Genomic DNA, 25,988 nt, shown 5'->3' with positions numbered 1-25,988 from the left:
TTGGATGTGTCCATAAAAATTCAGAACAGCTTTTCAACTCATATTTACAGGAAAGAGACAGACCGCAACAATCTTCTCCACCGTTTAAGTTTCCATCAGCCAAGTCTTATCAGGAATTTACCCTTCAGCCAAATGATGAGGGTGAAAAGGATTGTAAATGACCATACGTCCTGCGAAACAGAAATTGATAATATGGGTGAAAGATTTGAAGCAAGAGGGTACAAACCCTCAGATTGTGGCAGCAAATGAACGCTTAGCGAGACCCCCCATCAGTGAGACAAAGGAGAAGAACCTCATCTAGTCTACGTCTCATGTTACTCTGTACAAAGTAATATGATTAAAAATGTGATCAAAAAGAATTGGAACACGCTGACAAGCGACTCACGAGTGGAACACCTGTTCAGAGAAATGCCTACCTTTGCGTACAAAAGGAGTGCAAACTTAAAAGACAGGTTGGTGAAAACAAGACCTTGAAAGAAAACATTAGAGACGGCAAGAAAAGGAACATACCCATGTTTACATTGTAGCAATTGTAATTTTATAAGGAAAGGAGACATCATAGAGCACCCACGCACAGGCGAAAAGATCAAATTAAAATGTTACGCTACATGTGATACACCGAACATAATTTATGGAATCAGATGCCCATGTGACATCTATTACGTAGGTCAATCGAAAAGACCAGGAAAGTTACGGTGGAATGAGCACAGATCTTGTATCTGGAATAACAATGTAAATTCAGCGGTGGCAAGACATTGGAATTTAAAGAGAAACAACATCAGCCAAATGAGGATACAGGTTTTAGAAGTTATTCAATCACTCAATGCACATGAAGATCTGGTGAAAAGACTCAATCAACGAGAGTCATTTTGGATTGATCGCCTTGACTGCTTGAGACCAGGGGATATAAATGAAGAATTGAATTTCATGTGTTTCCTGTACCTTGAAGCTGCAAATGGACATTTTTGGTAATATGACTTTCAGGATTTTTGATATGCCACCAGCAATGAGTCCACGACACATCCCGCAGTGAGACACTGCCAAACAGTGGACTCGGACCGATGGTCAACTTGATAAGTCTGTGAATGTATAAAAATATGCAGATTAGATTTCATGAGATATGCAAGGTAGATAGTATTGTGGTCATTGAAATACATGTAGGCAAATATGACTGATGGTCAGTTTTATAAGTCTATAAAAATAGGCAGACCAGATTTTATGAGATAGGCAGGGAAACAGTACTATTGTCATTGAAATACATGTATGCAAACATTGTATATACCAGGGGTGTGAAAGGTGAAGTTATAATGAAAAGGATGTATTGGTGATATTGTAAATAACATCTGTTATTGTTAAAACATTGAGCAGGAGAACACAAATGTGTGACTGTGAACGTATGTGATCACATAGGCCCTATAATGCACTTGTTTACTTGAAGAAATAAGTAGGTATCTGGAGATCGGCACTTTGAGCACCCTTGAGAAAGCTGTTTGAAATTCGGACAGTGAAACACTATCTTTGAGACTCGCGCGGTACCCGAGTGTAGTGTACGCTAGCGACGTAAGCACAATAAGACAATCGTTTGGTTTAAAACGGTTTCTTTAGACTTTCTTTGTCATTACAGTAAGTAATCAGTAAATGGTTATGAATGCTTATGAGTTGTACAACTCATAGCTGTGTTTTATGGAGAAAGACAACACAGTACAAGAAAGAAAGAGACAGTAGGTTGCGCGCATGCGCGAAGAAGACCACTTGCAGTGATGGTGGCAACTTTTTTGGGTAGCCAGCACATCATTGCAGAACGGAGAGTGTAAGGTAAGCAAACGCACGAGAGGGATGAGCAGATAGATTAGAGTAAAACCATATGTGAAAATTTAACTTTACAGGGAATGCAGGCTGCTCAGAGAAAATATAGCAGAGTGGAGCAGCGCTCTGGGTGATAGAAGGCACACAGGTAGTGAGTTGAAATTTTAATGACATATGTAAAGTAGACAGCTGAATAATGTACTTCAATGAATTTTCTTTTGCTTATTGTTTGTTTTTTGAATTTCACCTTGGACTGCAACTATCACCTGGTATGTGGAATTTATATTTCATATTTTGCCCTGTTTTTTTTGGGTTCACTTTATGATGGATAACTAATTTGAATTGTATCGATGTATAACAACATGTTGATGGGATACTTACTGGTTGATGAATAACAGTGTTAATAGCCCTGACGATGGACATTGTCTAATGCATTGGCTAAAACTGTATGACACTGATGAGTCAGGAATAAATAATGATATTTGAGAAAAACTACACAGAAATATAGAATCTTGATTTAACTGCATAAAAGTGGTTAATTGATTCGAATAGTATTTTGAAACCCTGGATAGGGTGTTACGAGTGAGCTCATCCAGGGACGGAAGCTGTTACGCTCACCTGGTTCCCAAAGGGGCGTCGATCGGACCCGGACAGCTGCGGTCTCCACCAACGTGATGCGTAGTGAAGAGATGACAGTCTGGACTGGCCCATCTAATCTTGTCTGCTGGACTCGTAGAAGTATTCTCCTGCAAGTGGAGAAAGGGATTTAGCCACCCGTGGACTTTAGTGATGCCCCTGCCCCCCCCAACTGTTCTCGTTCTCCCCCCTAATCACCTCCGATATCCCCTCTTGGTAACCTCACCTTATGTTTTTAAATGATGGGCTCTCCATCCTGCATGGCATGCAGGGGCGCGTAGATACCAGTTACTTCACTGGTTTGAAGATACTGGAGGAGTTCCGGGGGAATATTGACTCCAGTGTCTATAAAGTTCAAAGAGTTCAATATGTCCGATGTTCACTCTTGTTCCATTCCCTCGTTAGGTTGCAGCTGGGTCCAAAAGAATATTGCCTGGAGGCAGCTGATGGCGTTCAGGTAAGAGTCTGTATTACCAAACACTGTCCGGTAAAAGTTGCATGAGTTTAACTTGCTGTTTTCTCTCCCTTTATAGGTGCGGCATAGAAAGATGCAGCGAATTAAAGGATAATACCTCCGGTGGTAAAGCAGGTAAGCCTATGCTGGCAATGAGATTGTCTTTGTCGGTTTTCTCGGCTCACCTTGTTATTCCTTTTGTTTTCCCCCCAGGTGCTGGGTTTCGATGAAGAAAATGATGGAGGCAGCGCCGAGTTGAAAGATGCGGTGGACTGGTGAGTATAACGCGGCGCTGCTGCTGGCGAAGCGACGCGTGCTGAAATAATGTCCTTTCCAGGCTCGGAGATGTGCTGGGTCCGGAATCAGGTAAGGAATCAAAGAATGTCCATGATCTAACCTCTTCTCCTTTCTTTTACTTTTGTCTAGGAGCTCCGGATTCGAGGCGGGCGTGGCAGAAGACTGGATGCTGACTTGCAGACACGGTGAGCGTTACGCTGCTGGATGCAGAATAACACGAAGCATGAGCTGCTGTTCGGGTGTGGTTTAAATAGCCTGCAAAGTAGTCCCAGGTAAGAAGTTCCCCAGAACCACACCCGAGTAAAAAATAGTCCCTGTCATAAAATAGTCCCATCCAGGCCTCACGTTGACTTGGACTCATTTGCAGCATGGTCTGCATAAGGTAAGTAAAGTCTATGAGCCTGGCGCCTATGGCGCCAGGACTGATTTCTATGATGAGCCTGGCGCCAAAGGCGCCAGGACTGAATCCAAACAGCCCCCAGCCGGGGCTGTTGGGGTTTTAATGAGTATATGGATGCCTGCTCCCGGGGATGATGGACTCGATCCGGATGCCCGGGGGTAGGCATCATGACAGAAGCTACCCATTCCTTCTTTCTGGATATTGCTATTACCTTGTGCCGAGGCTACAGAGTGAGCTCCCACAACAATTGCGAACAACAAGTAAAACTGTGAACTATTTAAGAATAAGTGGTGCCTACCCTACTCCTTGTTTTTGGGTCAGAGTTTCAGCCTCTAGAGGCTCTACTGCCCCCGCCAGAAGATGAGATTCCAGTCCAGGAACCCTCCCATGCTTCCCCAGTAGGGGATTGCGTAACACTTTTAACCCACGCATGGGAGGAGATAAAATCAGATCGGTGGGTGCTAACTACTGTGGCCAACGGACATTTGATAGAATTCCTAGAAACAGCCCACCACCATCCTCATTGATCAAGAAGAATGTCTCTAGAACATCACTTGATTTTGGAAGAAGAAATTCTAACACTGCTACAGAAGTAAGCAATATAGCTGGTTCCACTTCTAGAAGAAAACAAAGGTATTTATTCAATGCCCTTGTACCCAAGAAAGTTCTAACAGTGCGCCCTGTCTTAGACCTGCGTCCTGCAAACACGTATGTCAAGCCACAAAAATGTAGGTCGACAATGCTCCCGGAAGTAATCCCCCTACTAAAACAAGGAGAGTACATGGCTACATTAGACACAAAAGATGCATACTTTCATATTTCAATGTTGTCAGTGCATCGAAAGTACCTAAGATTCAAGGTGGGAAACAAACACTGCCAATTCATAGTGCATCAAGAGTGTTTACAAAAGTCCTTGCTATGGTAGACGCACACCTACGACGGCAATCCGTTCCATTGTACTCTTACCTAGATGACTGTCTAATAACTTCAGTTGTATCAACAAAATACTCAACAGTCAACCTGCTTCATCAATTGGGCTTCTCAATCAACGAGAAAACATCCAGTCTAGTGCCCAGTCAAGTAAAACTATTTCTGGAGGCACTGATTCAAACAGAAGACGGCCTAGTCTTCCCCTCCAACTAGAGGGTAAAAAACATGCTCTTTCAAATACCTCAATACACTGTCCCATATCAGGTAACCATAAGAAAGGCCATGCGCTTCTGTGAATGATGGCCTCCTGCATTTAACTTGTACCACAAACCCAGTGCGCATGAGTTCAATAAGAGTGGTTAACGAAACGGTGGTCGCAAGCAAGCGATCTAGTAGTGGTTTTGCATTCTCTTGTTTTTTCACTGCAGTAGTGGACAAAGGGAGAACCTTTTAAAGGTTGCAACATTTAACACCCCAGCAATCAAGACCACTCTCACTACAGACACATCGCTGTCTGGGAGAGGAGCACATTTTCTCCAACAAACTGCAAACAGGGTGTGGACACAAGTGTTGACCAAAAAGCACATCAACCTTCTAGAACTGCTAGCAGTCTTCAAAGCTCTACAAGCATTCAAACAACAATGTTTATTAAGGAAGACGGTACTTATACTAACAGACCACACCACGGCCATGTTCTTCATAAACAAACACAGAGGGACACACTCTCCGGGGCTGTCTAAATTAGCTCAGAGCATTTGGCTGAGGGCACCACAATCCAACATGTTTCTTCTAGTTCAACATGTTCCAGGGGAACACAATTCTGTAGCAGATGTTCAAAGCAAAAGTGCATGAACTGCCATCAGAACATGAGTGGCAGTTGAATGCAGACGTCCTACGCAACGTCTTAACACACTGGGGGGGTTTCCAGACATATAGACCGCTTTGCTACACAAGAGAAAGCACAATGCCACGGCTACACATCCAGTTATCCCCAGACAAGAGCCAAGGGGAATGCTCTCTTAATTAGTTAGTCAAGGAAATTTGCATATGCTTTTCCCCCAACTCCACTTCCCAACACGATAGTCCACAAGCTACACCAGGAACAAACTTGTTTTTCACTCCTGCTGAAGATGTCTCTTTGTCCTCCAATGAAACTACCTTGCCCATAAAACCTATTGTCACAGAATCAAGGGACAACACTCCACCCATGCCCTCTGATACTGAACTTAGCAGCTTGGTTCCTGAGTTCATAGAGTTTGGTCATTTATACCTAGACCAAAGGTGTATGGAGATTCTAAAGGAAGCTTGTAGAAACCAGAAGGTGTCTCACCCCCACTAGTCCCTGGGGATCTGTCACCCAGGTGGCCATGACACGGCCATCGCTTTTGGATCCAGTTCCTGGGGGTGGACCAGGGTGGGAAGATCACCTGGGTGAGGGGTCTTTGGGGAGTGGGAGTGGGACACTGGATTGCGAGACACGGTATCCCCTTCCCTAGAACACCTTTACCCCATCCTATCGGTTCCATGTGTTAATATCCCCGCAAGAATATCGCCATACAAAAATATTGCCATATTCTTGTAGCAATATTAAGCCATGGAACCTGCGGGGGACACCCACTGCAACCCCCAGTCCCATTAACCCCATAAATTATCCCCACTAATATCACCTATGGCCTTACCCCATGACCATATATATGGTGACATTATTGGTGGGGATAATATTACCCGATACCATCCTATCGGGTAGGATATTTAGGAACTCGACCCCCCCTGTTTTCACAACATGAACACTTTCTCACAGACAGCCCGCTATGAGAGAAAAGTGACTAACATCAGAGCCATATACCTGACGCGTCCCAATACAATGGTTAGGCAATTACTGACCATCACGCACACCTGACTTCCATTACACTTTCCCACACACATAAAAGGCGGAGAATGAGAGCACACTCAGAGCGAGGCAAAGCACACTAGGAAACAGCAGTTCCAAGATGGCCGTTTAACTAGAGGAGAAAGGTGGCGAAATAGAAGGGGATTGCAAAGAGGGAAGTTCCCTTGACTTTTTTCGACAAGAAACCGTTGCTTTCATGAATCCTCTGGAATAGAAAGCGTAAGACAAGGAAACCAGGCTGAAGAATCCTGCATTGTGTCTCGGAGGTACCCAGGGACCTCCTGCGTCGATAATCAAGTCTGGGAGAATCGCCAGCTGTCGTGGTACTGTCCTTGTCTGCAACAACAAAGCAGCGTCAGTAAAATCAACACAGCCGATAAGTTGGTGAGACTGATACAAGACTGATGTGTGTTGAAGCCAAGGGTGCAAATGGCAACATTGAATGGCGAGCGCTGGAATGAACATTTTATGGATCACACATGATAATCAACATGAGTAAAGTTGAACTGCACATGAGTGTTTGAACTTTGAAACCAAGATATACAATACCTTTGACAGAGTGGTCCGGCACTGCATGCATGCTCAATCGAAGGTCTCTGTAAGTTGTTAAGCTGAGAGTTGACAAAAGTGAAAGAGTGGCAAAGGATTTTGAATCGATGTGGTCCTTCAACGGGTCAAACAAAATCCAGTGCACAATTGAAAGTCCTAGATGTTGATACAGTAAAGAAAATTGCTGATAAAGTAGATGATAAAGTTGGTTCGAACCCGGCAGAGGGAGATAAATTGAAGATTGTGGGTTAGATCGGATCTGAGCCTGGCAGAGTGGGATCCGGGGTGAACCGTGAAATACCCGAGAAATTGGATATGTGGCAATCCTAAGAAAATAGTGTATGTGAAATGCAAACTTTTTGTTAAAGTGGATCTGAGCCCGGCAGAGGGGTATCTGAGGTGAACAGTAAATCACCTGAGAAAAGTGTACATAGGAGAATCCCAAAAGGAAATTATCTTTATTATTTGTTTGTTGCATCAGGCCCTCTAAAAGAAGAGACTTTGAACGGCAATGAGACTTCGGCCCAGAAGGCCATGATGTTGACGTTTTGAACTGCACCCTTGTGCTAGAGTGTTAGGGAGGATTCTCATTCTATGGCTAATTTCCCTTACCTATAGAGTCCCCCAGCAGCTTTGCTGGATTTGAAGGGTTTGTTTCTTTTTACCTGCTAAGAGTGAGACTCTCTTTCCCACTCTTAGGCATTTTTGCTATGTGTGTTCTAGGCTATTTTTGTGTTTAATGCCTATCGGATCTTTCTCAACCCCATAGGAGCCATCTTTATTCACATGTTTTACACAGCACCCTCAGTGCAGTGACACAGGGGTGTCGTAGCGACCCCCAAACATAGGCTCCATACCCTGAGACTGACTACTGTCTCCCAGGGCATGTAAAGTCCCCATTGACTTTACTAGTCAAATCCCATGAACTAAACCAGTACAACCCATCTTACTATGGAAGTACTGGAAGGGGTTAATAGTTTTTCCCATATGTTCATTTTCGAGAGGGTACCGTACAGTTCCTCTCTCAAGTTTCTGGCTCGTGGCAGTGGTTACTACCATAAATATTCAACCGTGAATATTTCCCTATGGGATTTTCCCATTGTTCGAGGCTACCACTTTTACTGACAGCCTCTAACATATCGCCGGTGCATTTTAATATTAACTTGTCTCTGGTAGGTTTTATTTGCCAGAACTTTAATATAACTTCTTTCTCGTGTATTTCTCTAAACTCCTAACCCAGGTCGGGGATCCTTTGTTCGTCCTTTTGGCGGGCTTCTACCGAGAAGCCCTCCTTTCGGCACCACTGATTCTGGGGTGGGTCCATTGTGTTGGAGGGGGAGTAAGACCCCTGGGCAGGGTTGCCTCCGCAACTAATGTCGCACTCTATTCTGATAGGCCGGAAGGTCTCCCGCCAAGATGACCACTCCACTGTGTGAGTGACATTTAGGCTGTATGAATGGGGATATTTTTGCATAAAAGCAGGCTCCTGAGGATTGGAAGAGCAAGACGTCGCCACTGGAACTAAGAAGCCGAAGAGGAGAGAAGCCAAAGACATCTGCAACGACTGAACCACCAGTGAAGCCCTGCTGTAGCGTCTCACCACTTTTCTCCACACGACGAGAGAAGATCTTCACCTGCAAGAGCCTTCTTCCCTTGAGCTGGTGGGGCCAATCAGTTTGCCAATTGCCTTCCCGGACCTGCCTTGGTCGAATCTCCCGTACCCTGTACTCGGAGGCTGGATAGCCAGGCACCAGTCCACCCGCGCCACGATTTAAAGGAGCGTACCTTTTATTCCTCGGGCAGCACCGCGGCTGGTTTCATCAATGGGTAGTGCAGTAACTCGAACCTTCCTCCACGACGAGAGCCTCTCTTCCTCTGCTGGATCACCCGAACTGCAGGAACTACCAGGAACAACCGCCACCGCAGGAGCCACTTCTTCATTTAAAGGTACATTGTTCCGCACGGCCGCCCTTTCTTCGTGGTAGCACTAAAGGGGTTTTAAATCCTTTACCTACCTATTGGGTCGGCCGCCCCTCTCTCTTAACATTGTCTTTTCAACTTCTGCAACCACCTTTTCAAATTCGTTAACCAAAGACTCGACTGCAGCTACAAGAACATTTTTGCTTCTGAGCCCTGGCTCTGTACCACTAACTCTGGCACAGGCCTACTGACGCTGGTGACATTTGTTAGACCTGCCTTCTTTAGATTGATTTTCACTGAGAACTGTGTTGGTGCACCTATTTCTTCTAAATACCCTTTCCTTCCCATTTTGAAACCTTGTGAAATGCCATTTTGCTCAGTTTTCATATAAGTATTGCTTATACTGATGCATTGCCTTGCTTAAACTGGTTCACAAACTGGTGGGAATCGTTTCTAGGGTGTGCAAGAAGCTGTTTCTTTATAACTTGTGCTTTCCCTCCCTTGTGAGGAATTGTTAGAGGATCCCTTGTGTGTAGTTGTCACTGTGCCGTTTTGCTCAGTTTTCACTCTGGTTCACTTGGTCTACAATTCAACTTGGGATTGCGTTTATTTTTCCTTTGGCTTAATTTAACTACTTGCTTGATGACTGTGATACATGTGTTTTATTAGAAGTGTATAAAATAAATATATATATACTTTTTAAATACACAGCTTTGGTCAGTGTTTCCTTGTTCCATAGTCTAGTAGACCAATTGTGTAAACCCTGAATACTGCTCATCTCCCTCTTGAGATAAGTCTGGCTGCTCAGCCACAGCTACCAACTAAATCTTTGTGGTACAGACTGATACCAAAGGGGATTTATTGCTCTCACCTGTAGTCCTAATCTTGTGTAGTGCTCCCTAAGGGAACTGCACTGGATTCTGCCTAACATAGAGAAGCCAGAGACTGTGCCAAGCTGAGTGTGCCGCCTTGTCCCGTGCTAAAAACGTGGGGAAGGGAAGCCTACGGCTTGACTATCCTGACATGATTTCTTTTATACTTTTTCTTTTACATAACATTGTTACCCACACTATTTGTATTTAGAGGTAAAGATTGGCAATAGCTTTAGTATAGGCCCTTTTATTTTGACAAGGCACCACTAGGACTGTGCTATTATTATTTGATGGTCCTAGCTTGCTCCCATCTTTAGATTTAGGATTAGATAGGTGTTTTTCAAACCCAATTGAAATTCAATAAACACCCTTGAACTTTGGTCACTTGTGTCTGTCTTACTGTTGATACCATGCCTTCCTTACAAAGCATGCAAACCTAACGCAAGACACTGCTATCTCAACAAATGCAAACGCTTTGTGTTGTGGTGTAAGGCTTATAACATCAACCCTATTGACTGTTCACCTTCACACATAGTACACTATTTACTATATCTTTTTGACTACAGCTTGATCTTTAATTGCTTACGAGTACGCCTAGCAGCACTCTCATCCTACATCGCACCACAGAGTAAGGTTTTGTGGTGGAAGGTGCCTGTAGTAAAAGCATTCATTTAGGGTGTTAAAACGTTATACCCACCAGTTTGTAATCTGACTCACGGCTGGGACTGGGCCCCCTTTGAAACCATGCACAAAGCCAGTCTTAAATATCTAACATATAAAACTGCTTTCCTTGTGGCATTGCGTAAATAAGGAGAGTAAGTGACCTACAGGCCCTTTGAGTGCATTATCCTTTCTCCATGGGGTCTGGCATGGATTCACATGCTCATGAATACACCTCGGTAAAGAAAAAATCAGTTAGTTTCGTTTCTGAACTGTCTTTCTGCTAATAACCAATCACTGGTCTCTGGGTCATACTGCCCCCAGCCAATGACTGCCCTCTACCTAAGCCCCTCCTCTGGCAGCCATCTTCAGATTGTTACCACACATTCAAAGGGAGTCCTTGTGCTTCGCTCTCGAGCTTTTACTGCGTATTGCGTTTTTTCAAAGAGTTTACTCTTATTTTTCCGGTCAAATCAAACCTCAAGCTCCAGCGATTCATCTTCCGATTAACGAGTACCTCAGATGCCAGGCTGGACGCAGCATCGCGGACGCAGTCAACCACAAGCCAACGCTCTGGCTCAATGAAAAGGAAGTCGGAAAATCCAGGTAAGCTTCGGGAGAAGCCCCGGTTGACCCCGACTGAGAAAGCCAAGGGGGAGCGAGGCATTGACCCTCACCCCACGGTGAAGGCTTCAGACACACCGAAAGTCATGAAGGACCAGATTCACCAGGCTAAGGCTTCGATTGAGGGAGTGGCCGCGTCTCTGGCGAAGTCTGCAGAGGCGGCCCCAGTGGGAATCGTCTTTCCAGCCCATCGAAAAGACCCCTGTGAAGCCCCAGGCCGAGAAGGGGGGGGCGGGGTGCGATAAGCCTAGCAGATTCGGATATCTCCTCCGAAACGAGCTGTCGGTCCTCAAGTCAGTCCTTGACAAGAAGTTTGTCGAGGTCAGGGCCTACGGGCAGGATCCCGACGAGGCGGGCGTGGAGAGCGACGTTGGAGCTGATGAAGAACGGCAGGCCGACGAGGAACCGGAGGACACCACGCCGCTGGTGACGCTCTCGTCGCAAATGATGCCACCGCCGACAGACAGGTCGGAGGACATCTTGCTAGCACTGCACACCCTGTGCATAGAGATAAGGACAAGGATGCCCTTGCCTCTGGCAGACTATCCAGCGGCGCCTGGACTGTCGGGGAGTCCTCCAGCCAAACAGAGGCAAGTCCATCCGCCCCCACCCTTCCATCCTTCACCTCCATCCCCTCCTCCGAGGGATGAGATGGAGACAGTGACGATGGAGACGGATGATGATGACGGCGGAGACGACGGAACAGATCTCCCATCTCCCCCTCCCAAGGCTTTCCCTCCTGACGAAATTGGCTCATTTCACGCCATGATCGCCAGGGCCTCGGAGCTTTTCCAGCTATGCCCTGAAGAGCAGAAAAAGGAGTGATTCCTTTATCAACAACTAGAGGCCAAGAGGAAGACCGTACTCTGTCCCGCTGATGGACCACATCTGGGACGAAGGACTGTCCCTTCTGAAGAACCCGTCCACGGCCCCCGCAAAGAAAGACCGGTACGAGAAGTAGTACCGGGTCCCAGACTCCGCGCCTATGTGCCTCAAAGCGCAGCGTCCCCGGACTCAGTGGTTTCCGTGGCGGCCAAGAAGAAATCGGCAGGGGCGACAGCATCGACTTCCACTTCCCCGCCTGTCAGCGAGGGGAATAAAATGGACGCCATTAAGGCGGCCAACGCTCTCACTATCGTGGCCCACTACGATGGGGAGCTGTGGTTTAAAATCTCCCCTGGACTTGCTTCCAGATGACAAGAGGGCGAGGTGGCTTCGGACCATGCCATCACGGTAGCCACGGACATCGCCGGCACCGGCTTTTGCCAGATGGGCAACAGCGTTTGCCTTTGCTGGCGCAGTTGGCTCAGGGCCAACGACTTCCGTCAAGACATACAGACCAGGGTACAGGACATGCCCTTCAACAGGAACAACATGTTCGGCCAGACAGTGGACGAGTCACTGCAGGCCATCAAAGCAGACACCGAGACGGGCCGTGCCTTTGGCATGCTCCATCAGCGATGGCCGTCCTTTCGGACTTCCGAAGGCAAGTCTCAAGGTGCCTCCAAAGGATTCGGCGGCAGCTCTTCGTCGTACCGTCAGGCGGCCCGTTCTTCGTCGCAGGAAGCTTACAGAGGCCACAGTAAGGCCGGTGGACATAGTCATTGTTGCCAAAGAGCCCAAGGTGGTAAGGCCTTGGCAAAGCAGGACTGAACCGGCCGTGACGTCAGGCCCCCACCCGAGCACCCCGGTGGGAGGCCGTCTGGCGAACTTCGTCGGCGTGTGGAAATCCATCTTCACCGGTCGTTGGGTGCTGGATGCCCTGGCCCACGGACACACTCTGGAGTTCCAAAGGAAGTGTCCCCGTTTTCCACCTGTGGCCAGGAAAGAAAACCACATTCCACAGCTACTTCTGGAGGTGCGAGCGATGCTGGAAAAGGGCACGATAGAGCTTGTCCCGAAGAGGCTCCGGGGCTCCGGAGTATACTTGCGGTACTTCCTTGTCTGAAAGAAGACCGGCGGCTGGCGGCCCATCTTAGACCTCCACTGCCTCAACAAATACATAAAATCCCCGAAATTCCAGATGGTCATTCTTCATCACGTGCTGGGACAGCTGAAAGAAGTGGACTGCCTGCCGTCACTGGACCTGGAGGATGCATACTTCCACATCCCCATACACAAGGAACATCGAAAATGTCTGTGTTTCATGGTCCAAGGGCAGCACTATCAGTTCAAGGCACTGCCCTTGGGTTTGTAGTCGGCATCAAGGGTCTTCACCAAGTGCCTGGCACCGGTGGTAGCGTGGCTGCGCCTGCAGGGGATCCATGTCTACCCCTATCTGGACGATTGGCTCATCCGGGCGAAGTCAAGGGACCTCGCCGTCGATCACACAGCGAGGACCGGCCGCCTGCTGACGGAACTGGGGTTCTCGATAAACTATGAGAAGCCCTGCTTGGTGCCATCGCAGGACGCTCTGTTACTGGGGGCCAAGCTCAACACGGTGGCACGGCTGGCTTCACCATCGGATGAAAGGATTAAAAGCCATCCTGGGCAAGGTACAACGGCTGTTGACCATGGAAGTTGCCAGGGTGAGATCCATCAAGTACCTGCTCGGCATGATGTCATCATGCATCTACCTCGTTGGACTGTGCAGGTTGCGGATGTGGCCGCTGCAGGAGCTCCTCGACACCCGATGGATACAAGTCAGAGGATAAGATCGCCCTCAACAAGACTTTCCGTCGAGCGATCCGGTGGTGGGGCACCCGTGTGAATCTCGCGGTGGGCATGGACTTCCAGACCCCAGCGCATCAGGAAACTGTGACGACGGACGCCTCCTTGGAGGGATGGGGCGCGCACACCAGAGATCTCCATGCAAGAGGCCTTTGGCTCCCGGAGGAGAGGTCGCTGCACATCAACGTCCTGGAGCTCCGGACCGTGTTCTGGGCCCTAAGGTCCTTCCTTCCGTCCCTCAAGGGCAAGGTGGTTTGGGTCTTCATTGACAACACCACTAAAATGTTCTATGCCCGGAAGCAGGGGGGCACCAGATCCACGGCTCTCTCCAAGGAAGCGCAGGATCTGTGGCACTGGGCTGCCGCCCAAGGGATGTTCCTGGTACCCTTTCACCTGGCAGGAGTGAAGAACACCGTTGCCGACTCGCTCAGCAGGGAGCTGCGATCTTGCCATGAGTGGGATCTTCGGCAAGATCAAGTGGATCTCCTGTTCTGACGATGGGGCAATCCCCAGATCGATCACCAAGTGCCGGAGGTTCGCCAGCAGGTTTCCCCAGCCGGGGAACATGTAGGATGCATTCTCCTTCCCCTGGGACGGCCTGTTCCTCTATGCTTTCCCACCGTTGCTTCCGAGACTCATCAGTCAATTTAGACGGTCCCGGTGCAGGATGATCCTCGTCGCACCGGCGTGGCCGAGGCAGATATGGTACCCAGACCTTCTGACATGTCAGCGTCCCCTCCAGTCAAGCTCCCCGTGGACGCGGATCTTCTTGCCAGGTAAGGAGGCGCGATCCTGCACCACGACCCAGGATAGTTGAACCTGCAGGCCTGGCTCCTGCAGCACTGGAGTTTGGAGGCTACGCTATCCCGGCAGACAAAGGAGGAACTTGCCAAGGCCAGGGCTTCCTCGACTCTTAAGTGCTATGGACATAAATGGAAGAGGTTCTCTGTCTGGTGCCATGCACAGAAGATCGACCCTCTACGGATTACGGCCCCTCAAGTGCTGCTATACTTGTTGTTGCTGGCCAAGGCGGGGCTGGCGCATGACTCCATCAAAATTCATCTGGCGGCTATCTCCCACTATTCCAGAACTCCGGGGCGGTTGTCGCTGTGGTCTCACCGCCTGGTGAAGGTGATCATGAAAGGACTGTTCCACTCGTTCCCGCCGGGGAAGGCTCTGGCCCCTGCGTGGGAGCTCAATGTGGTGCTGACCAGGCTCGTGGGTCTGTCATTCGAGCCTTTGCATTCAGCGCTACGTAAATTCCTATCGTGGAAGACAGCATTTCTTGTGGCCATTACCGCTGCACGGCGTGTGGGAGAGATAAGGCCCCCTCCTGTAAGCCTTCGTACCTAACATTGCACGAGGTGAGGGTAGTGCTGAGGACGCACCCCTCCTTCATGCCAAGGTGTCGTCGGACTTCCATCTCAACAACCCCTTGGTGGTGCCTGTTTTATTACCGTTGCCTTTGTCTCCACTGAGAGGACTTTGCACTCGCTGGATGTAGCTAGAGCGCTGAAGTTCTACGTGGACCGCACAAAGAGTTTTCGGAATACATCACAGCTGTTTGTGAACTTTGGCCCTGTGAACCAAGGGAAGGCCCTCTCCAAGGCTTCCATTTCCAGATGGCTCTCCGGCTGCATCATGCACTGTCACCGATTGGGAAACCGACCATTGCCCGGCCGTCCGAGAGCTCATTCGACCGGAGCGATCGCTGCTACTATGGCGTTCCTGCCTGGTGTGCCCCTGCTGGACATCTGCAGGGCTTCTACGTGGAGGTTGATGCACACTTTTACGAAATTCTACTGCGCCGACCGGGATTCCAGGGAGGAGTGCAGAGTCGGCCAAGCAGTGCTGCGTAACATGTTCGCTTGAAGGTGAGCCTGGTGAGGAGGTAAGAGAGGCTTAATGTTGAGTTGTTGAAATGCTTAATGTTGAGCATTGCCACCTCCCGTGGTTGTGCATGTGTGTACTGCTATGTATTCTTGTATTCATGAGCATGTGAATCCATGCCAGACCCCATGCTGGAGAAGGAGCAAGTTACTTACCTGTAACTGTTGTTCACCAGCATGGGTCTGGCATGGATTTGCATGCAAACCCTCCCTCCAACCTCTCTGCGGCTCTTCTCTTGGTCCTACTGCCACTTTACGTGCTACCAAATCTGAAGATGGCTGCCAGAGGAGGGGCTTAGGTAGAGGGCATTCATTGGCTGGGAGCAGTATGACCCAGAGACCAGTGATTGATTATTAGTAGAAAGACAGTTCAGAAACGAAACTGAAACTGATTTTTTCTTTACTGGGGATTCCCAGCCTGACGACGGGGAATATTCATGAGCATGTGTATCCACGCAGACCCATGCTGGAGAACAACAGTTACAGTTAAGTAACTTGTTCCATCCACACCGCACCACAAAGCCTCCACTTCCTCCAAATTTAAATTGCCATTAAAGCCTCTTTTGACTGCATACTGGAGCAGATCTTGGACAAAGGGATCACCCACTATAAAACTGTGCGACTCTCCATCTCTTCCAACCTCACTTCAGAGTGCGCCCTTTCCTGTGACGCACACCCTGAGCCGCTGATTGGACATTTTGCACAGTGGCATTTCCATTGGTCAGCATGGTGAGAAGCGCAAATTGTGGCACGTGCGCTCTCCATTTAACTTTATCGATTCCCTACAACATTTCCCTGCTTAGACACCACACCCACAAACGTTGAGTAATCCCTCAGCCTCCAAAGTCACCGTCCTCCGAATTCCCAGATGAGCCTTGCGTGCTGCGTGCGTGCGTGGGCAAAGAAGTATCAACCATGGTAAAGGCTTTTGTCTGTACGAGGGGCCATCAAAAGAGCCGGGGGGGTGTTTCCATTGTTTTTTTTTTTGAAATATGTGCTGCCACACAAATAACTGGCTTTTGGTTTCATACAGTTGTGCGTTTCCTTTTCCTCATCAGATTCTTACATACATATAATAACAATAATAATTTAGCATTTATATAGCGCTACGAACCCTCAGGTATCCGAGCGCTGCTTATTACCCACGGTGTGCGGTGCTCATTTATCGATCTCTGAAGGATGAAAGGCTGAGTTTGGCCCTGCCGGGATTCAAACCTGCTTCAGCAGGCTGTGCACAGATGTCAAAGCCATCGCTCTACTCGCTGTGCTATGGGATCGGCTATAGTAACCTTTTATTAACATCTTGGGGATGACCATAGAAAACAGCATTACCAATGGACGAGAAGGACATGCCATGTCATTGGAAGACGTCCGCATTTCATGAACTAATTATGTGATTGTTACAGAAAAACATGCCAAGACCGCACATAAAATCAGACTTGCTTCTGTTCATCTGACAATTCCCAACCTCTGCTAGATGTAACAGCCAATATGAGTGGTCCATACAGTCCTTGGTGGTATGGCGGAGCACACCACCGTGGCCGTGCAAAGAAGCCTCTTCACTGCATTCATCAGCCTCTTCAGTCGACAGAGCCAACGTAAACAACACACGTTACCCAAATGCAAGGCGCCATACTGCATGACGTCGCCATGCTCAGTTGCGGAACTGGCCAGTTCTCTGCAAACTCCATGCATGTCGCCTAAACTGAGGTCATCGACAGCGCACCACAATGCGTCCACTGCTTCCAAACCCACATTGGCAAGTTTCTTTCTTCGGCATACTTGTGCAGATCCATCACAAACGCATCACGTGACCTCAACACAATGCGTTCCTCCATGTCAGCCAGCCTCACTACGCACATTACTGATTACCAGTATTACCGCCCCTTCCTGTGACGCACACCCTCAGTACCTGATTGGCTAATTTCCACTGTGCCAATTCCATTGGCCAGCATGCTCAGAAGCGCAGATTATGGTACGTGTGCTTCCCAAACTGCCGTATGGGCCACACCCCAGTGCAGCAAGACCAGTCCTTCTGCCCTTTATACTATCCTCTTCCCACCACACCCTTATGCGGTTTTGTGACGCTGTCACACACGCATCCACCAATGCCATCAGCATCGAACACTGTCAGTTCTCCACAACACCTCATAAGTACTGTTACAAATTCAGCCTGCAAGTGTCCTCTTATTGCAAAGCACGTCCAGTTCAAAGTTCAGAGAAACATTACCCGATTTCTGCTTACACATTCATCAACATGAGCAGCCATCAGCACATAATGAAGTATGAAGATTTATTTATGGCAGTATGTGTACAACTCTGTTATAAATGCCTGTGCGCAGGATATCTGCCACTAAGCATCCATTACCTTTTCCAAAAGCATACTGGTTTTCCTCACATCTCCTACCCTAAAATACCATTTCATTTACCCATTTCATACAGTATATTAGCCAAGCTGGAACTCTCTTCTTTCCTTGCGACAATCCTATGCATTGTTTTTCCCACTAACCCATTTCGAACACACATCGTAAACAAATGCCACCAAATGCACCACTGAATCTGTCTTACCAACCTAAAGGTATTTCCAAAAAGGTTAGTGTGTGCACATCTGTGGTTCTTTCTATGGTACACTATTGGCACAACCTCTTTTTAAGTGTGCCTGCCACCTTTCACTCTGCACCATCACCAACTCATCCGTAGGAGGACTGCGTGACTTGTCCTTCGCCTGAACGCCAGGGATCATAGGTCTACTGAAGTACAATATCTGCCATTGCTCCCAGTGACTGCAAGGAGTACAATGAAAGCCCTGTGCATTATACAGAAGGCCTTCTGGTCCATGGAATCTGAATACCTTGCACTCTCACTTCAAAAATAAATGCTTCCTCGCCTTCCTCCCTCATCCGCCTCCTACTCCCTGACGATTGGTTGCTTCTGCACGCAACCAGTTGCTGTTAGATGTCTGTCTTCTGCTGGAGCCTCCCTCTGGAACAGGCCCCCTGCCTCCCTGAAACTTCAGCAGAATCAGCTTCCGGTCCGGAAGCACCTCAACACTTTTCCATGTGCTTCTTCTTTTTTCTCTCTGCTCCCCTGCTCTCTTCCAGCCTAAAAATCACTGTACACTGGTTTCCTACCCACCCTCTATTCTGTGCCCCAGGCCACTTTCCTCCCAACAGTTCCACCCCTGTACTGCCTTTCGGGAAACCTCTGCACTTGGGTACTGTTTTCTGTAACGCTAACAGTGCAACCACCACTTCATGGCTACACTTCTCCTACCACTTGTAACCACTGGTCGTAGTTGCACTTACTGCTATTTCTTCTTGTTCTCGTTTACTCCACTTTCGACCTCCCCCTTCTCTTTCACTTTCGCACTCTGTGTCACCTGGCCTAGTGACATCAATGTGTCTGTGTGGCCTCTGTTCCCAGTCGCTTTCCTCGTTGCGCCTTCACACACTTGTGTATAAGTGCAATAGTAATGCCACAAAATACCATATCACATCATATCATATAATGCACACAATGCATTCATAACAGGAAGCCGGCCACGTAACCTCTACACTTCACAGAATGAGCTTTCCACTGTAATGCATGCACTACAAATGTCCGAAAAGACATCCGACAAAACCTGCACTTGAATGTATGTTAGCAACGCTAAGCACGTCCCTGCAGTCCATGCATGCAAGCAGGATGTATGCCCCTTATCTTGTACACTTTCACCATAGCCGCCTACTTTTTTCATTACCAATATACCTTCTGCCACATTTTTGGTGTACGCACCACAACCAGCAACCATATTACGCAATGGCTTAGCCTCGACAATGGCAATGCCGTAGCTGGCACCCTGAAAAGACCCGGATATGATACGTGCACTCCTCAAAGTTCTGCGGTATCCGTGGATTCACCATCCTAGGAACAGAAGGTGGAGGGGGGCAGCAAGGTAAAAGTGGGTAGGGGATTGTGTCTTTAGTATTGTCTCTGAAAACCCTTTTTTTTTTTTTTTTTTTTTAGTGTTTGGTATGTACGTGCGTTCCTACATTTTTCTTTTTTTTTTGTCTTTCGCTTACTGTCTATTTGATCCTCCTCACATTTTCAGCGAGTGAAAATGAACGCTTCTCTTAAATTTCTACAGGATTCTCAGCAGCGTCTCGTGCAGAGTGGCAAACAAAATTTCATTGCCAATGGAGATCAAAAAAATACCATTTCCTTTGAACCACTGGAAAACTTGCTGGTTCTTAATGCTTTACAGTATTACATCACAGCACTGCACATAAAGTCACACATGCTTCTGTTTATCCAATACCTCCCAACCTCTGGCTGTGGACAAGTTACACTGGCATGGTCCCATGGGCCTCTTGATGTTGGCGTTGAGAAAATCACCTTCGCAGAGGGAAACTTAAGCATAACTGCTCATCAACTTCTTTAAGTCAGCGAGCAAACGTGAGCACGACATGTACCCCAATAGTAGTGCTCCAAAAGGCACGACCACCACATCAACAGTACCGACAGATGCCACATATTTGCAAAGGAGATCCATGCAACCAAAGTCCCACTCATACACTGTGCCCCAAAATGTCTCCACTCCTTCCAACTGAAAGTTCGCTGCAAAGCCTCTTTCCACGGCATACATGTATAGATCATGGACAAAGGTCTCACCGATGATTAGCACTCTGCGTCTCGCCATCTCTCCCAACGTCACTGCATCGAGTTTTGGGTGAAGGAGTTACTGCCCTTTCCCGTGAACCACACCCTCCTCACCTCTTGGACAATCCCCACATTTCCATTTGCAAAGGTACCATGCTGAAAAGTGCAGGATATGGCACGTGCACTTTCCCAGCTACAGCGAGGGCCACGCCCCAGTAAAGGTCACAAAATACTTTTATTTTTTTTTAACAATTTTATTAATTTCAACAGACAACCAAAAGAAACCAGGCAGTGAACAACAGTTATACATTTCAAGTGTCATATACAGTTTCACCATGTGTCCACCGCATCCCCGTTACTCCCCTCCCCCATCTCGAGCTTACTCCACATCACTGCCTTCCACTGTTCCAAATGTGGAAGGTCACACAATAGTTCTTCCCTTTGCACTGCATTTCTCCAACACTCCCTCATTGATTCCAGTCAAATGAACACAAACACCCATGCACCAAACACATACTACGCCTCTGCATTGCACACTGTCATTTCTGTTCACTCCATATTTACCGTTACACACTCTCAATGCACGTTCCGTTTCCTTCCAAAGCCCCTCCTCCAAACACTTCTGTTGAAGGGTGCAGTATTTCAGCATCCACACAGATCCTGAGGGCCACGCAGCACACCTTTGCCCATGCACACAACAGTACAGCCCTTGCCGGCACCCAGCACACCACTATACATCCATGCATGCAACCATGTGCCCACCTAACATTATGCACAAACACATCATACGTGGCGGCACTTCTGCCCAACTCCCCCACACCATAAAACACCCACTCATAACAACAGGTCACAATCAGCAAAATCCACAAACATAACAGAGCCTCCACCACCCCTACCCACTGCCATTCACAAAGTATTATGTCACTGCCAACAAAATTACAACATTTCCACATCATTGGCCCAACTTTGCCAAATCTGCACACAGCACAGTAACGAAGCACATATAAGCTTCATTTCAACCATACCCTCTTCCATACTGACCGTATGCAAACGATGCACCCAGTGACCACACTGCGTGCCTTTCCAGTGCACCATCTCTAACCACACAACAACTTCACCATGTTCCAACAGTGACCTCACCTGCGAAGCCAAACATACACGCATGGCAGCTCACTTCTGCTACTCTATGGCGTCAGAAATGTGCTCCACAACCATTCTTTACACGTCACGATCCTCTAACTAATGCAGACAGAGTCAAAAATACATTACTCCCATGGGTGTGCTCAACTCCTAGGCTCTTGAGTGCATGGCGTACGGCCTTCAGCCATGCACCCTATTGGCTAGTCCTTCAACACACCCACTGCAACTTAATGCCACCATGCATGTCACCATTTCACCAACTAAGACAATCCACACACACACCACTGCCACCAACACTCTTACCCAACCTGTGCACCCCCATAAAGTTTTGCAGCAAACAATTGAAACAGTTACCATATTACAGAGAAAAAAAACACTGTCAAGCCCTTGCCCACACCCACCACATCACTATTCATGCATGCATCTGACCATGTCGGCAGCTAACATTATGCACACAGATAACACACGTAGCAGCACTTCCACCCAACGCCCCCACACCATAAAACACCCATTCACGGAAACACGTCACCAATACCACAATGCACAGCATACTATAGCCTCCCCCACCCCTACCCACTGCCATTCACAAACTATTGTGACACTACCAACGTTGACCTCACCTGCAAAACCAAACATACACGCATGTCAGCTCACTTCTGCTGGTCTATGGCGTCTGAAATGTGCTCCACAACCATCCTACATGCATGGCAGCTCACTTCTACTGCTCTGTGCCGTCTGAAATGTGCTCCACAACCATTCTTCACAAGTCAGGACCCTGTAAGTAATGCTGCATCAAAAATGCATTACTCCTGTGCGTGTGCTGCACGCCTAGCCTCTTGAGTGAATGGCTAACGGCCTACGACCATGCACCCAATAGTCTAGGCCTTCAACACACCCACCGCAAAGTAATGCCACCATGCATGTCACCATTGCAGCAACTACTACAATCCACATGCACACCACTATCACCAGTAGTCCTACCCATCCTGCGCGCCGCCATACAGCTATGCTGCAAACGATTGCAACTGTTCTCTCCTGCACCCCTGTACACTCTCATTCACATACTACGTGCGTACCCACTTCCACTCACAAAGACCTCTCTCACTAGCAACCTAGCCACATACTGTTTGCAACATTTCCGTACTCCAACCAATCTGCACACACTAAACAATACAAGCACCACCCTTTACCGAATGCACAGCAACAAATGCATTGCTGCGGTGGGTATGCTAAAGCCCTACGCTCTTCAGTGCATTCCCTGCGGCTTACGCCCTTCCGCCATGCAGCCAATAGTGTAATCCTTCAACAGACCCACCGCTACTTTATGCACCCATACATGCCACCATGTGCCAAACTACCGCCATCCGCCCGCGGAGCACAGCCACCCGCGCTCCCACCCAACCTATGCCATGTGCAATTCAGTCCCCTTGTGAAATTCACCTGCCACCACTCACCACCGAAAGAGTTTGCCGCTAACAGGTCACGCCAGAAGCTATCGTTCCATTACGACAGCTGCCCCCAATCACTAGACAAAGTAGTTGCCTGTCTACGTACCCGCGAATTGGGGCAATACTTACTAATACTGCAGCCACTCCTCCATCTTCTTCCACCTATTTACATAAGTCACATTAACCACTTGTTACTCCCCCACCCTCTCCCTCCCGTCAACACATGGCGTACAGTATATTTTGCTGACCCTTCCGCCGGCGCACTGTCCTCTGACACACCATGGTGGCGTTTGTCAAAAAATGTTGACGCAGAGCACGCTTCCCTCCAGCCAACCACCGGTCGCGTCCAAAGTTCTCCGACAGCACGCCAAACCGCAAGCCAATGACACTTCTGTCCGCAAAGCGAACAGGGAAAAGGGTCTGCAGAGCGGACCCAGATATCACTAATTTTTAGAGACCTACATTTCAGCTGTTTGCAAGAAACGTACTGATCGGATTCCCACCAAAGACACAAAAGCACGCTTTCTGACCCTAGCCCCCGCTTCTGCCGCAAATTTGGTGCAAATCCGTCCAGCCGTTCGAGCTGTAGCCGCGCGCAAACTTTTTGCCCATTCAGTCTATGGAAAAAACACATTTTTTGGGACCCCCCCCTATAACGTCTCTCCCTCCCTCCCCCTGCACGAAACCTCACCAAACTCAGCGAGAAAATTCAGAGCGGCCATATATTTTTTTTTTTGCAAAGTTTGGTGAGGATTCGTCCAGGAGGAGCAAAATTATAAGCTGCCTAAAAAGTGCTCGTTCTTTCAGTTTAGCAACTTAACCATAACTACACGCCCGCTACCGCGGGTCGTGTAACATATTTGTGAAAGTATGCTTGTATGTTTGTGGTTGGTTCCAGCCCCATAACAGTTGGTGGGCTGAAATTTGGCCAAAGTCGGCATACCAGTCTGGGGTCTACTGGCGATAGTGATATTTGACCAACCCCACCCATTCGCCCTGCACAGGGCGCGTTCCGGCTCCGTGCTATCAGTATATACGATTTCAGAAGTGCCTAGTTTGCGATTGTTGGCTCTATCCCCACAACAGTTGGTAGGCTGAAAATGTTGGGCCGAGGTCGGCATACCAGTCTGGGTTGTACTGGCGATAGTGAAATCGGACCAACCCCACTCATTCGCCCTGCATACAATGGCGTCTGGCCCTGTGGTATCAGTGTATGCGATTTCGGGCGATTGCCGATTGTTTTTTTTCAATAATAGGAAGTTATGACACAGCAAACCATACACAAGGCTATAGCAGACAGTCGCGTGCATGTCAGCTACAGACCCGGCCAGCGCCGGATTGTACCGCTAGTAATTCTGTAGAGATGATTGAGAGAATCCTGATATATATTTTTATTTATTATTTCACATTTTTTAATCACCGAAATATTTATTATGATTTGTATTCATTTGTATGTGATTTTAGGGAGATGTCTACCTGAAATGAACTTGGAAGGTCCCCTGTATTATGGTAGCAAAGGTATACTATGAACTGCAGAGTGAGGGTTTCTTTTGTCAAGGAAACTATTGGTGCACTTCCCTACGCAATCAGCCTTCAAGCACTGTTATTACTCTTTGGGAATTTTCATGATGACTTTTATATCTTCTGCTTCTCTTTTCTCTGTTTAATTTCTTCACAGTTCGTAGATCAGCAGCAGTTCTTCTTGGCCCTGGACAACAGAATGATTGTGGAGATGTTGCGCACTGATCTCTCCTACTTATGTAGCCGCTGGAGGATGACAGGACGTCCAACCATCACCTTTCCTATTTCACAGAGCATGCTTGGTAATACTGTGCTTGAGTCTTGAACTCTGGTCATTTTGTGGCTGAGTGAATGAGAAGAGTTGTTTCGAATCAGGAGCAGTCATGTATTGAACATTTACCTAAGCAAAGCACATTGAATACTTGGGCGGTGAATATCCCCAGCTCCACTAAATCCTTATATTCTGCCAATCCTTCTCTAGCTGTCCCAATTCCGAAACTGCACAGGCTACAGGGGAAAATCCTGGCTCACATTTGGCAAAATTGCAGGCCGAGGGTAGCTAAAAGAGTCCTGATGCCTAAGAAGCATCTGAGTGGACTGAGGATCCCCAACATATACAGATATTACCTCACCTGCCACCTTTTGCACATCTTCACATGCGGTCAGTCGGGGGAGATTCCACAATGGGTGCAGATCAAACAGGCAGCAACCCTGATCCCCCTGAAACCGCTGCTGTTTGTCAAACTGAGTGGTCGCTCGATCAGACCCGCACTTCTATCCTCGACACTTCACACACTCATGTGCTGGAATCTGGCAACCAAAAGAATGGGACACACCTACGGGCTTAGGCCTACTATCACCTTTGGTCAAACCCCGGGCAAACACACAGAAACATAGGAGGCTTGCAACTTGGAGCTGAGGGAACTTAGGCAGCATTTTAATGAAGGGTCCCTGCTTACATTTGAGGAGTTCAATCAGTTGCTTTCATTACAGGCGGGGAAAAGGTTTTGGTACCTTCTACTACGACACTGAGGGTGCCACCCGATGGTTCGACAGAGAGGCACTAGAGACCTGAACGCTTTAGATCTTGCCTGCTTTGCGGGCAGATCCAAGGGCAGAATCGCAGGGCTTTACAACCTGGTAGACAGCTTTTTTAAATTTTCTTTTTTTGGTTTTGGTTGTAAAAATTAATTTACACCTTTACAAAAAATAGTCAACAAAATTCATAACAATCAAAACATTCTTTGTATAAAACACATTGTAAAACATAATAAAAACCCACTTATACAACAAAACATATAATACACAAAAACCAAAATTCATTAAACACATATTTAAATGTTTTACAATGTGAAGCAAAGTTTCAGTTTCAACTCTTCCTAAAAGAAAATAGTCACCAATCTAATATAATTTCTCATACATTCCAAAACCTATCACCCCATGGGCATCCATTAAACAAATAAATACCACTCCACACATAAACCAGACTGTCCAATGCCAAGTGTGTTCCAATTGATGGTGTGATGCTATTTAGGTACCAATGGGCCATCTGAGGCCTTCCCAATAATCATAGATTTGTTTAATGGCGGAAGGTGCTCCTCAATCATCATCACAAGTCTGACCGTTGCTAGCATGATAGAATT

The 25,988-nt window shown here is 47.6% G+C and overlaps 1 protein-coding gene across 2 annotated transcripts in view; it reads left to right on the top strand.

Annotated features, from left to right (window-relative positions):
• PHKA1 (phosphorylase kinase regulatory subunit alpha 1) overlaps nucleotides 1-25,988 on the top strand; it is a 2,290,600-nt gene that overhangs the window by 1,164,171 nt on the left and 1,100,441 nt on the right. For both annotated transcript variants that reach the window (XM_069648650.1, XM_069648649.1), the window contains exon 16: nucleotides 24,503-24,647. In XM_069648650.1, coding sequence (XP_069504751.1) covers nucleotides 24,503-24,647 — 145 coding nt within the window. The remainder of the gene's footprint in view (nucleotides 1-24,502; nucleotides 24,648-25,988) is intronic.

Source organism: Ambystoma mexicanum, chromosome 2q (genome assembly GCF_040938575.1).
Source record: "Ambystoma mexicanum isolate Mex_15411 chromosome 2q, UKY_AmexF1_1, whole genome shotgun sequence".
Lineage (NCBI taxonomy): Eukaryota > Metazoa > Chordata > Amphibia > Caudata > Ambystomatidae > Ambystoma > Ambystoma mexicanum.
Note: the sequence above shows the minus strand (reverse complement) of the source record. Positions and strands in the feature narration are given on the sequence as shown.